This window comes from Pongo pygmaeus, chromosome 19, assembly GCF_028885625.2.
Source record: "Pongo pygmaeus isolate AG05252 chromosome 19, NHGRI_mPonPyg2-v2.0_pri, whole genome shotgun sequence".
Lineage (NCBI taxonomy): Eukaryota > Metazoa > Chordata > Mammalia > Primates > Hominidae > Pongo > Pongo pygmaeus.
In genome coordinates, this window is record NC_072392.2 from 98,726,950 (window position 1) to 98,740,900 (window position 13,951).

Here is a 13,951-nt window from a genome sequence, read left to right on the forward strand (position 1 = left end):
CAGATGAGGAGGCTGTGACCCCACTTTACAGATAAGGAGGCTGTGACCCCGCTTTACAGATAAGGAAGCTGTGACCCCGCTTTACAGATGAGGAGGCTGTGACCCCACTTTACAGATAAGGAGGCCGGGACCCCACTTTACAGATGAGGAGGCTGTGACCCCACTTTACAGATGAGGAGGCTGTGACCCCACTTTACAGATAAGGAGGCTGGGACCCCACTTTACAGATAAGGAAGCTGTGACCCCACTTTACAGATAAGGAGGCTGTGACCCCACTTTACAGATAAGGAGGCCGGGACCCCACTTTACAGATGAGGAGGCTGTGACCCCACTTTACAGATAAGGAGGCTGTGACCCCACTTTACAGATAAGGAGGCTGTGACCCCACTTTACAGATAAGGAGGCTGTGACCCCGCTTTACAGATAAGGAGGCCGTGACCCCGCTTTACAGATAAGGAGGCTGTGACCCCACTTTACAGATAAGGAGGCTGTGACCCCACTTTACAGATAAGGAGGCTGTGACCCCACTTTACAGATAAGGAGGCTGTGACCCCGCTTTACAGATAAGGAGGCCGTGACCCCGCTTTACAGATAAGGAGGCCGTGACCCCACTTTACAGATAAGGAGGCCGTGACCCCGCTTTACAGATAAGGAGGCCGTGACCCCGCTTTACAGATAAGGAGGCCGTGACCCCACTTTACAGATAAGGAAGCTGTGACCCCACTTTACAGATAAGGAGGCTGTGACCCCGCTTTACAGATAAGGAAGCCGTGACCCCGCTTTACAGATGAGGAGGCCGTGACCCCACTTTACAGATAAGGAGGCCGTGACCCCGCTTTACAGATAAGGAGGCTGTGACCCCACTTTACAGATAAGGAGGCCGTGACCCCACTTTACAGATGAGGAGGCTGTGACCCCACTTTACAGATAAGGAGGCCGTGACCCCACTTTACAGATAAGGAGGCTGTGACCCCACTTTACAGATAAGGAGGCTGTGACCCCACTTTACAGATAAGGAGGCTGTGACCCCACTTTACAGATAAGGAAGCCGTGACCCCACTTTACAGATAAGGAGGCCGTGACCCCGCTTTACAGATAAGGAGGCTGTGACCCCACTTTACAGATGAGGAGGCTGTGACCCCACTTTACAGATAAGGAGGCTGTGACCCCACTTTACAGATAAGGAGGCTGTGACCCCGCTTTACAGATAAGGAGGCCGTGACCCCGCTTTACAGATAAGGAGGCTGTGACCCCACTTTACAGATAAGGAGGCTGTGACCCCACTTTACAGATAAGGAGGCCGTGACCCCACTTTACAGATAAGGAGGCTGTGACCCCACTTTACAGATAAGGAGGCTGTGACCCCACTTTACAGATAAGGAGGCTGTGACCCCACTTTACAGATAAGGAAGCCGTGACCCCACTTTACAGATAAGGAGGCCGTGACCCCGCTTTACAGATAAGGAGGCTGTGACCCCACTTTACAGATAAGGAGGCTGTGACCCCACTTTACAGATAAGGAGGCTGTGACCCCACTTTACAGATAAGGAGGCTGTGACCCCACTTTACAGATAAGGAAGCCGTGACCCCACTTTACAGATAAGGAGGCCGTGACCCCGCTTTACAGATAAGGAGGCTGTGACCCCACTTTACAGATAAGGAAGCTGTGACCCCACTTTACAGATAAGGAGGCCGTGACCCCACTTTACAGATAAGGAGGCTGTGACCCCACTTTACAGATAAGGAAGCTGTGACCCCACTTTACAGATAAGGAAGCTGTGACCCCACTTTACAGATGAGGAGGCCGTGACCCCACTTTACAGATAAGGAGGCCGTGACCCCACTTTACAGATAAGGAGGCCGTGACCCCACTTTACAGATAAGGAGGCTGTGACCCCACTTTACAGATAAGGAAGCTGTGACCCCACTTTACAGATAAGGAAGCTGTGACCCCACTTTACAGATAAGGAGGCTGTGACCCCACTTTACAGATGAGGAGGCTGTGACCCCGCTTTACAGATAAGGAGGCTGTGACCCCACTTTACAGATAAGGAGGCTGTGACCCCACTTTACAGATGAGGAGGCTGTGACCCCGCTTTACAGATAAGGAGGCCGTGACCCCACTTTACAGATGAGGAGGCTGTGACCCCACTTTACAGATAAGGAGGCTGTGACCCCACTTTACAGATGAGGAGGCTGTGACCCCACTTTACAGATAAGGAGGCTGTGACCCCACTTTACAGATAAGGAGGCTGTGACCCCACTTTACAGATAAGGAGGCCGTGACCCCACTTTACAGATAAGGAGGCCGTGACCCCACTTTACAGATAAGGAGGCTGTGACCCCACTTTACAGATGAGGAGGCTGTGACCCCACTTTACAGATAAGGAGGCTGTGACCCCACTTTACAGATAAGGAGGCTGTGACCCCACTTTACAGATGAGGAGGCTGTGACCCCACTTTACAGATAAGGAGGCTGTGACCCCACTTTACAGATAAGGAGGCTGTGACCCCACTTTACAGATAAGGAGGCCGTGACCCCGCTTTACAGATAAGGAGGCCGTGACCCCGCTTTACAGATAAGGAGGCCGTGACCCCACTTTACAGATAAGGAGGCCGTGACCCCACTTTACAGATGAGGAGGCCGTGACCCCACTTTACAGATAAGGAGGCTGTGACCCCACTTTACAGATAAGGAGGCCGTGACCCCACTTTACAGATAAGGAGGCTGTGACCCCGCTTTACAGATAAGGAAGCCGTGACCCCGCTTTACAGATAAGGAGGCCGTGACCCCGCTTTACAGATAAGGAGGCCGTGACCCCGCTTTACAGATAAGGAGGCTGTGACCCCACTTTCCAGATAAGGAGGCCGTGACCCCGCTTTACAGATGAGGAAGCTGTGACCCCACTTTCCAGATAAGGAAGCCGTGACCCCACTTTACAGATAAGGAAGCTGTGACCCCACTTTCCAGATAAGGAAGCTGTGACCCCACTTTCCAGATAAGGAGGCTGTGACCCCACTTTCCAGATAAGGAAGCTGTGACCCCACTTTACAGATAAGGAAGCTGTGACCCCACTTTCCAGATAAGGAAGCCGTGACCCCACTTTACAGATAAGGAGGCCGTGACCCCACTTTACAGATAAGGAGGCTGTGACCCCACTTTACAGATAAGGAAGCTGTGACCCCACTTTACAGATAAGGAGGCTGTGACCCCACTTTCCAGATAAGGAGGCTGGGACACTGAGCGTTGATAAGGAGTAAAGCAGAATTCAGTCTGGCCACTTTCCTCTCCTCTTGGTGTGGGCAGTTTGGATTCCAGGCCCTGCATCTGAGCCTCCAGGCTGAGAGGACACCCTCACTCCCTGGGCAAAGATCGCAGGAGGCCGCAGGCCTGGGATTCGCCATGCCCTCGCCCACGATTAGTTACTGAAGGGCTGCGGTTCCTTCGTGCTCATTTTCCCTCTAAGCCAGGGGCTGTTCCCAGGCTTCCCTAGGCTGCTTTGAGAACTGAGGGAGCAGGTGGCAGGGACCCCCCAAGCTCTCCCAGAATTGGGGACCGGCCAGCTTGAATGCAAGCTGCGTGTCTGAGCAGCATGCCCTGCCTGGCCCTCTGCCCTGGGCTGTAGCAGGCCCTGAGTGTCTAGGCCAGCCACAGTTCCCAGACCCCATCTGGGGTGTGAGGGGGTGTCCGGTGGGCACTAGCATCTGATGCTGTCCCTTTCTCAATGTCATCACCAGGAGCCCGAAGGCGCAGAGGCCAGTGGCATGCCCCAGAGGAGACTCCGGAGAGTCCTCAGGTGAGGGCCAGCCACCACAGGACCACAGCCCAGGCCCCAGGACAGCCCCAAGGCCAGGCTCCCAGGAGCAGGCGGGCAAGGACTGGCAGTAGAGGATGGAACTGGGCACTATGAAGGCAAGAAGGCCACCGGCCACCCAGTTCTGGCCTCAGGACACTGACCACCCCTGGGGGTGGTCTAGGGACTTAGGGGAATCTTACCTCAGCCGCAGGTAAAGCACCCAGTCCCCAAAGACAGGCTGACCGCACCACCCCAGGGGGACGCCGCAGCACAGTCCACTGCCAGGTGGGGCAGAGGTGACCACAGTCCCACTTCGCCCCGTCATCGGCTGGTCAACTGTGGTCACGGTGCCTCAGAGGACAGATCTCTATGGGGGCAAGTGCCAGATCCTGAGAGTGCACGAGACGCTTTCCTGGAGCCCACGAAGGGGACTTGGAGCTGCAGCCTGCACGACCCCTGCAGCCTGTGCTTTGCCCACCCCTTTCAATAGATGGGACTTGCTTGCTCTTTTTTTTCTTCTCAGGGTTCATTTTTTATTTTACATATTTGTTTGTTTGTTTGTTTGTTTATATCCATTGATCTCTTTACCCTAAGGTTTACTTGCAAAATCAGGGTTCATTTTTAAAGCAGGTCCCCAGCCCCAGCCATACTGAACCACCCCTGCCCTGACATGGGAGGGGTCTTTGCTGGGGTAGCTGGGCTTTAGCACCTGCCCACTGCCTGCCGTGACCCCTGACCCCAGTCCTGTCCATCCTCCAGCCTGCCCCGGGAAGAGGGAGCAGAGAGCCTCATCTCAGCCTGCAGGGGGCCGAGGATGGGGGCAGCACACAGGGGCAGTCTGGGCTGCGGGGCAGGAGGCCAGACAGGGTGGCACTGGTGCCTGAGGGGTTGGGTGCCAGGCTCTGCACCCAGCGGGGGCTAGGATCGGGGGTGGCACCGTCCCCACAGGCTCTGAAAGTTGATCACTGTCCTCTGTCCCTGCCCGCCTTGCCCCAGATGCACAGCCTCAAAACTGTCTCCACTGTGGGAAAGCAGCCCTAGGCCCCTGTCTGGCCACTTCCTTTCCTCTTGTTGTGGGCTAGAGGTGCCAGCTGAGGATTGGGGGCAAAGGGGACAGCCCACCTGCAGCCCAGCCCCAGCCCCTGGGCACCTCCCAAGCACCCCCCAGCCCTTGACATGCCGGCTGGCCTCCAGACCCCAGGCTCCGTGAGGATGCTGGAATCTGCCACAGAGCATGAAGAAGTCCCTGGAATCCTTTCTTGCCATTCACCCGACCTCTAGAAGAAGGGGCCGGTGATCATGATTTGACAGCTTGGGACAAGAATCCAGGGAGGCCGGGTCTCTGGCGCGCCTCCATGCCCCTCCGAGACGGTGCTGTCCTGGTGTTCCTGAGGAGCAGGGCGAGCCTGGGCCTGAGGGAACAGGTACACAGGCAGCAGCACTCAGGGCCGGGGAGTGCTGGCCCCACCCGCCTGCGCTCACTCGAAAGCTGCTTTGGAGGGCTGGGCTGCAGGGGCAGGGGCTCCGGAAAAGAGGCCCAGGCTGTGTAGCTGCCCTTCCTTGATGGAGCAGACTCTATTCTAGAAATTTCTATAAGAAGTAGACCTACTCCAAGACAAGTGGGGCTGGGGGGTGCGGATGCCGAGGGGCTCTGCGGGTACCTTGTGCCTGAAGTCACGGGGGACATGGGAGAGAGCGGGAACTAGGTGGGCTGTTCTGGCTGTCGTCCATCGGCAACGCTGGCCGGAACCAGATGAGCAGTGTGGGGCGAGAGGGAGCCCCAGTGCGGCCCCTCGGGCCCTCCATGCCTCAGGGTGTCAGTGTCCCCGGACTGGCCTCACTCAGCCCTGGGCACTTGGGCCTGTCGGGGATCTAGCTTTCATTGAGGACCCCACCGGTGGACTGAGGCTCCCCTCACCGTGGCAGAGGGATCTCTGCCCTTCCCACCAAAAAGGGCAGGAGCTAGTAGATGGGGACGGCTCACGGCCCTCCCTTTCCACCTGCCTTGGGAAGGGAGAGGCAGCAGACAGGAAGGGCCTTGGAGCTCAGGCCAGTGTGGGGAGAGCGTCCCCAGAGAGTCCTTGGGGTGGGAGAGGGGTGGAGTTGACAGCCGGTGAGGCCAGCTTTGAGGTTGTGTGGACCCTGTCTGCCTCTAGCTCAAGTTGGGAGATGTGTCAGCCTCGGAGCCATGTGAGCCTCGGGGACAGCCACGTGTGGAGTGCAGACCGGTCTAGATGTGCCTGTCTGGTGGGCGCTGAAGGTCCCCTTGGGAGAGTTCAGGGCAGCACCTGATGAACTGAGAGCCACAGCCGTGTCCACCTGAAACCTGTTTCCTCACCGGGAACATGAACACCTGCTTCAGAAGCTTTGGAGGTTAAAGGTGGGGATATGCGTGAGGTCTCTTGCCCAGCGGTGGACACTCAGTACACTCCTGATAAATGAGGCATGGGATGGTGGAGTCCAGCACCTGGCTGGGCCCAGGAACGAAGCGTCAGTGGTCGGAGGGGAGGGCGTCTGTCCACCTAGCATCTTTGGCAAGGATCTGCCTCCCAGCACCCCTGTGGAGTCCTGTCTGGATGGGAGGGAGAGCAGGGCCGTGGACAGCCTCCAGAGGTGTCCCCCTGAAACCTCTGAATGTCACCGGCACAAGCAGGCCGGGCTGGGCTCTCCTGGCAGTAACACCAACCGAGCACAGCCGTGGTCCTGGGGCACGCCGTCCGGGTTGGGGGACAGGGAGGCAGAGGTCCTGCGCCGTTGCCCATGAGTCCAGGGCTTAGGCATCGCTCTAGGGACCCCTCATGCTGGCCCCCAGGCCCACTGAGGCATAGGAAGAACGGGGCTCTTCAGGCAGGGAGTGGACAGAGCCGATGCTGGTAACGGGGGGGCCTTGCCCCAGGCGGAGTCATGGGAGACGGAGTCATGGGGGCGCCGTGGGGGTCCAGGCAGGGGAGCTGCTGACTGCAGGTGGCCCAGCAGTACCCAGGTTTTTGCTCGCTCCCATTCCACCTTCCTGAGGGCGCTCGTGGGAAAGGGAAACGTGGCACCCACCTGGTGCCTTACTCCACCTGCCTCCTGAGTCAAAGGGCTTCACCACCCCAGACACACCCAGAGCCTGGTGTCCAGGATGCCACGTGTGTGCCCCAAGCCAGTAGGACCCTTGGGAGGCTCAGCACCCCCTGCCCCAAACCAATGCCTCTCCCCTCTCCACACTCACTGGCATTCCCACAGAATGCCCTCCTGACTTCTAGAGCTTTCCTTATCCAGAGCTCCAGGACCACAGGTGGCAGGGAATTAGAGGAATTAGAAGCACAGCGTGGAAGCTGGGCAGAGCTGGCTGAGATCCCACTGTCTCTTCCAGACCGGCCTTGAGCAAAGCTCAAAACGTGTCCCACAGGGGTCAGTACCTGCCCATGTGGTGGGGGATATTCCACCAGGTGAAGTATGTAAGGGCTCAGCAGGGAGCCTTGGCACATGGTGAGTCCTTGGTGAGGGAAGGCTGCTGGTTTGGAGAGCTGAGTCCCACAAGGCCGTCAGTCCGCCATGCTGTGCCAACCCCAGTGATGAGAGGATGAAGCCAGGTCAGGGAGGTCCCATCTACCAGGTTCCCACCTGGGCTGGCAGCTCCTCACGCTATCCCAAGCCATCAGAACTCAGGTCCTCGAAGGGAGGCCTGGCTGCCCCCTTCCTCTGGAGCCAGACAGGACCACGCCTCCTGTGCCCTGGGGCTTCACTCCAACAGGAGGGCTTCCCAGGGGGCCGGGAGACTCAAAAGAAATGCCCACAACTGCCTGGCACGTGGTAAGCTTTGCACAAAGAGCAGTAGCTTCAACCCCAATGACCCACCTCTGTGAGGGTGGGCAGAGATGGCTCTGGGCTCCTCTGGGGCTGCAGGTCAGGCTCTGCTTAAAACCGTTGGTTCCTCAAGGACCAGGGGTGTCAGGTGGGCCTCCCCAGCTGAGGGCCTGGCCAGGACCAGGTCAGGGATTCCTCCCATTTTCCCTCCCCTTGCAAGGAGGAGCAGGCCAGAGCCTGGAGGTAAGTTTGCAGACAATTTTTATGTGAGTAGTTTATGTTTGTTTTGAGATAAAAGTCACCATTTCCACTACAACTCATTGACTTTTGGTATATTCACAGTCATGTGCAACCATCATTACTGTTTAGTTTCAGAACGGTTTTTTACCCCAAAGGGAAACCCCATATCCATTAGCAGTCACTCCCCATTCCCCCTTCCCCAGACCCTGGCACCCAACAAGGGCTTCCTGTCTCTGGACAGGCCTGCTGTGGGCACCATGCAGACGTGGAATCACTGTGTGTCTCCGGACAGGCCTGCTGTGGGCGCCGTGCAGGCATGGAATCACTGTGTGTCTCCGGACAGGCCTGCTGTGGGCGCCGTGCAGGCATGGAATCACTGTGTAGTCTTTTCTGTCTGGCTTCCTTCTCTTGGCATGATGTTTTCAAGATGCACCTGTGTCGTGCCAGGTGTCAGGACTTCATTCTTCTTTATGGCTGAGTCATATTCCATCATATGGATCAGTATAAACATTTTGTTGATCTTGGTGGATATTTGGGTTTTTTCCACTCAGGGCTGTTGTGAATAATGCTGCAATGAAGACTGATGTACATGCTTTTGTGTAAACATGTTTTCAGTTGCCTTGGGTATATACTTAGGAGTAGAACTTCTGGGTCATGTGGTGACCCTGTGTTTAACTTTCTGAGAAACTGCCAGACTTTTCCATAGCAGCTACATCAGTTCACATCCCCACCAGCAATGCCCAAGGGTTCCAGGTTCTCCACACCCTCGCCACCACTTGCTATTATCTGCCGCTTAGATTCTAGCCATTCCATGGAGTAGAAACTGGTATTTCGGCTGGGCACGGTGGTTCATGCCTGTAATCTCAGCACTTTGGAAGGCTGTGGCAGGAGGATCACTTGAGCCCAGGAGTTTGAGACCAGCCTGGGCAACATAGTGAGACCTCATCTTTACAGAAAACTAAAAAATTAACCAGGCATGGTGATGCACTCCTATAATCCCAGCTACTCGGGAGGTTGAGGTGGGAGGATCACTTAAGCCCAGGAGGTTGAGGTTGCAGTGAACCGTGATTGCGCCACTGCATTCCAGCCTGGGTGACAATGAGACCCTGCCTCAAAAAAAAAAAAAAAAAAAAAAAAAAAGGGGTATTTCATTGTGCATTTGATTTGCATTTCCTAATGGCTGATGATGGTGAGCACCTTCTCATGTCTTAGTAACCATTTGTATATCCTCGTGAGCAAAGCATCTATTCAAATCCTTTGCCCATTTTTAAAATTGGGTTGTCATCTTGTTGAGTTGCAGAAGTTCTTTGTATGTTTTGAATCCTAGATATTGATCACTTCTGTAGTTTACAGATATTTTCTCCTGTGGGTTGTGATTATTTTCTTGATAGTGTCCTTCGATGCATGAAAGTTTTTAAATGTGATGAGGTCCATCTATTTTGTTGCTTATGCTTTTGATGTTACATTTAAGAAGCCATTGACTAATCCAAGGCCATGAAGATTTACACCTACTTTTCCTTCTAAGAAATGTATAGTTTTAATGCTTACCTTTAAGTCTTTGATCCATTTTGACTTAAATTTGCGTATGGTGTAAAGGAGCAGGTCCCATGTCATACCTGTGAGTAGCCAGTTGTCCCAGACCATTTTGCTTTGTTGTTGTTGAGACAGGGTCTCGCTCTCTTGCCAACGCTGGAGTGCAGGGGCGTGATCATGGCTCCCTGCAGCCTCGACCTCATGGGCTCAAGCAATCCTCCTGGCTCAGCCTCCAGAGTAGCTGGGAATACAAGCATACGCCACCATGCCTGGCTAATTTTTTTTTTTTTTTTTTGAGACAGAGTCTCGCTGTGTTGCCCAGGCTGGTGTGCAGTGGTGCAATCTCGGCTCACTGCAAGCTCCGCCTCCCGGGTTCACGCCATTCTCCTGCCTCAGCCTCCTGAGTAGCTGAGACTACAGGCGCCTGCCACCATGCCCAGCTAATTTTTTGTATTTTTTTTTTTTTCAGTAGAGACAGGGTTTCACTGTGTTAGCCAGGATGGTCTCGATCTCCTGACCTCGTGATCCACCCGCCTCAGCCTCCCAAAGTGCTGAGATTACAGGCGTGAGCCACTGCGTCCGGCCTAATTTTTAAAGATTTTTTTGTAAAGACAGGGTCTCCCCATGTTACCCAGGCTGGTCTCCAACTCCTGAGCTCAAGCTTTCCTCCCACCTCAGCCTCCCAAAGTGCTGAGATTACAGGCGTGAGCCACCGCACCTGGTCTGTTTCTACTTCCTCCTTTCCAGTCTGAATGCCTTTTATTTCTTTTTCTTGCCTAATTGCTCTGGCTGGAACCTCTAGCACTTTGTTGAACACAGTGGTGAGAGCACATATCCTTGTGTTGTTCCTGATCTTAAGGGAACGTTTTCAGTCTTTCACCACTAGATGTGATGTGAGCTGTTAGATGTTCAAGGATGCTCTTTATCCAGCTGAAGACGTTCCCTTCTAGTCCTAATTTGTTAAGTGTTTTTATCCTTAAACGGTACTGGATTTTGTCAAATGCTTTTCTGGCCTCTATTGAAAAGATCCTGTGTTCTTCTGTTAATGTGAGGTGTTACATTGATTGATTTTCATATGTTGAGCCAGTTTCCATTTCTGGAATACATCCAACTCGGTCATGGTGTATAATCCATTTACTCTGCCGCTGAATGTGATTTGCTTGTATTTTGGTGTGGGTTTTTACATCTGTATTTATAAGGGATATTGGTCTGGTGTTTTCTTATGATGTCTTCCTCTGGTTTTGATATCAGGATAATATTTGCCTCATAGATTGGGTTAGGAAGTGTTCTCTCCTCTTTTTTTTTTTTTTGGAAGAGAGAGATTGGTGTTAATTCTTGCTAGAACCCTTGGTAGAATTTGCCAGTGAGCCTATCTGGTCTTGGGTCTTTGGGAGGATTTTGATTCTGATTCAATCTATGTATTTGTTATAGATTGTTCGGATTGTCCATCCTTGAGTCAGTTGCTAGCTTGTGTGTTTCTAGGAGTTTTTCCGTTTCGTCTGTGTTATCTCATCTGTTGGCATACTGTCGTTCATGGGATTTTCTTGATGTGTGTGAGGTCTCTGAGAACGTCCCTGCCTTCACTCCTGCTTTTAGTCACTGGCATCTTCTTTTAACTTGGGCCGTCTGGCTGTGCATGGTTTTGGGGGAGTCCTCCTTGACTCTGCAGATGCTGAGCAGTGATCTGGCTGGGAAAGGAGACCGGGAGGGCAGGGCACCTGCTGAGGACTCACCTAAGCCCAAGATTCAGAGAGTCAGAGCTCCAACCACATCTGCCTGCATGCCTTTCCCAGGCTCTCCCCACGCAGACAGCCAGCACCCCCTCCCCAAAGACCGGGCACTTCCTGACCAGCACCCCACCAAGTCCTCAGTAAGGCCTGTCTTTTGGGGAGCAGAGTTTCAGGAGGACAGTGGAGGTGGTGTAGAACTCACGGCTGGCGGTTCCGGGCCTCTCAGGAAGCTTTGCCACTGGGCTTGGGGTTAAGTGGGTGTGAGGCTCCGAACCCTAAAGGGGTGAGAGTTGAAATGAAAGTGGCACCTGTAGTCCATTTGGGGTGCAGGTGTGTGCCAGGGGTCCTCAGCCCCGGCTGATGGCCACATGAACCGCACGAGGAGAGGCAGGGCATGTCAGCAGCAAACCTAAGTGTGTGCTCATTTCTGTGGGCCCTGACTCTGTGACACTGCAACTCTCCAGAGGGACGCTTTGAAAACAAAACAGGAGAGAACACACGGCCCCGCGTCTGTTGCCTGAGTCACTGTATTCCTTAAAAGATGGAGGACCCTGGTCCTTGGCTTTTCCTGCACATGAGAAAATGTTGGCCAAGGTTAGCGATTATGCTCTGTAATCTGTAACCAGAAGTGCTCTTACGCCCAAGCCTTGGTGTGATTCTGCTGTAATGTAACTTCAGAGCCAGCTGGATGGATGTGACTGTTCAGGTCCTGAGCCCCGGCCCCCGTATCCAAGCAGTGGGCCGAGACACTGAGCCGGGCAGTCAGACAGGACCTCTCTAAGGCTGCTTCCGGGCTGGGGCCTGGGTCTAGGATTCTCAGTAAGACCTTTGAATAAAACTAACTTGAATTCTTCAAAAGCTTGATTTTTTTTCTTCAGTCAAAAGCAGCTTGCAGAGATGCCAGCCCACCCTGGGGATGTGCAGTGGCAGCCCTGAGCTGGTGCAGCCCCTTTCCCCGAGGCTGCTCTGGGGAGGGGGGCGGGTTTGGGGGAGTAGATTGCAGGGGATCGAAGCAGGGGAAACAGGGTGTGCAGGTCAAGGGGGGCTAGAATTGAGGGAGGAGGTTCACGGGCCAGGGGCTGGGCGGGGGTGGGCCTGGGCACCTGGTACGTGGGGGAGCCCCAACTCCCCATCCCTGCATCACATGCCCTTCCCCTGCAGGGTGGGGTCTGCAGGGTTGGCATGTGCCCCCCTGCCCCGTCCCCACCCTACTCTCTGGCGGCAGGCAGAGGGGTGTGCTGGGGGGCCCTAAGTGCAGTGACGTCTCGACTCCGACTCCGACCCACAGAACTTTAAAAATAGGGCCGTGGTAAAGTCCGTCTCTACAGACCACAGCCTGCCCAGAGCTAAGAATATTCTTGAACCACTTAATAATTCAAGTCAGATCCAAATAGATTTTCCTGCTCACTTGTGGGCCTCTGTGTCCCTTTCCCAGGCCCCCACCCTGCCTGGAGGCTGGGAGGGAGAGACACCAAGAAGCAGGTGGGCCTGGCCTTTGGAGCCTCTGAGACCCCAGCTGGTCCTGCATCCCCTCTCCTGTGGCACTCAGGATCAGAAGACACACCAGGGCTGGAGTGGTCCTTTAGGATCTGGCCAAGGTCAGGCCCCAGGGAGGGGCCCCTCTGGTGGTCCTAGCTGTCCCAAGCCCCACCCCTGCTCTGGCCACAGGCATTGGACTGTTTGAATCTGGGTCTGAGCTGGGCCTTGGCCCCTTGCACAGCATCTGACCTGAGCCACGCACCTCTCATGGGGGCCCCATCCTCCAGGGCCAAGGGCAGCATGAGCTCCAGGAGAGCCAGCCTCGCCCCTCACACCCCGGAGGCTGGTACACACCCACCCCAGGGCCTGTGTCCTGCCTCCTCTGCGGAAGAGTCCCTGAAGGGCCTGGCCTGGGGCTCCTTGTCCTGGTGGAAGTGGCTGTGCACAGGCAACCAGGGCCCTGGGTTCCAGACCAAGGCCTCTGTACTTGTGTGCTGTGTGTGCTTGGGTAAGCCACTTCACCTCTCTGAGCCTCTTTCCTTATCAGTGGGATGGATTGTGACCAGTGCTTTTAGAATAAGCCATGGTGTTTGGGGCAGGAAGAGGTATCCGACGGGTGCCCTGAGGCCTGAGTCACCCTCTCCTCCAGGGGCAGTGCCCAAGCTGTAGACACCCCTCACCCATCCTTGTCTCCCCCCAAGCTCTGGTCTTTCAAACAGGAACTCAGGTTGAAGGGGTGCTACCTGGGAATGCTTGGGGGAGCCCACACTTGCTGGCGGGGGAGGTGCTCACCAGCCTGGCCCCCCAACCCCGGCAGCAGCCCAGCCTTAGCAGTCCCCGCTGAACTTCCCTGGCCAGGCCCCAAATGGATTTTTACCAAATTATTAATTAAGGGCAAAGCCATGCGGCAGCACTGACATCCAGATGAATAGCACGCGCTGTAATTAGGCGAGGTGTCATGGAGATGATGGAGTGCAGCCTGCTAGCCCCAATTCACCTCCCCGGCAAGCAGGAGCAACTTCTCTGTGTCCTACCACCATGGGCGGCTGGTGTGGGGCCAGTAGGGGTGCGGCTAAAGAGGCCAGCTGACAGCTATTGTGGGCGCCACAGGCCCTGTGGACAGGGCTGGGCTCCTCCCCCAGGGACAGGCACCCCTTCCCCTCTTGATTGCCATGGGCAGAACCCAAAAGGGAGTAAAGTGCAGTAAGGGGCAGGCAAAGTGGGAGGCAGGCTAAGGCAGGAGGGATGAGGACCCGGACAGATCCACAGATAGACCCGGAGCAGCCCAGAGAGGGGCCTGGAGGGAGCACAGGAGGGCCAAGAGGGGCCGGGGAGGAGGTGCAGAATCCAGGAAGACAGGACAGGCCTTGGGGCCCTACC

General features: G+C 55.1%; 1 protein-coding gene across 6 annotated transcripts in view; it reads left to right on the forward strand.

The window, feature by feature from the left end:
* Positions 1 to 11,950, forward strand: part of ENDOV (endonuclease V) — a 27,051-nt gene extending 15,101 nt beyond the window's left edge. For 5 of the 6 annotated variants that reach the window (XM_054457859.2, XM_054457858.2, XM_054457862.2 and 2 more), the window contains one exon: positions 3,739 to 11,950. In XM_054457859.2, the coding sequence (XP_054313834.1) occupies positions 3,739 to 3,889 (151 nt within the window). In that variant the 3' untranslated portion in view covers positions 3,890 to 11,950. The remainder of the gene's footprint in view (positions 1 to 3,738) is intronic. The other variant, XM_054457863.2, reaches the window with a different exon arrangement.
* The last annotated feature ends 2,001 nt before the right edge of the window (positions 11,951 to 13,951 follow it).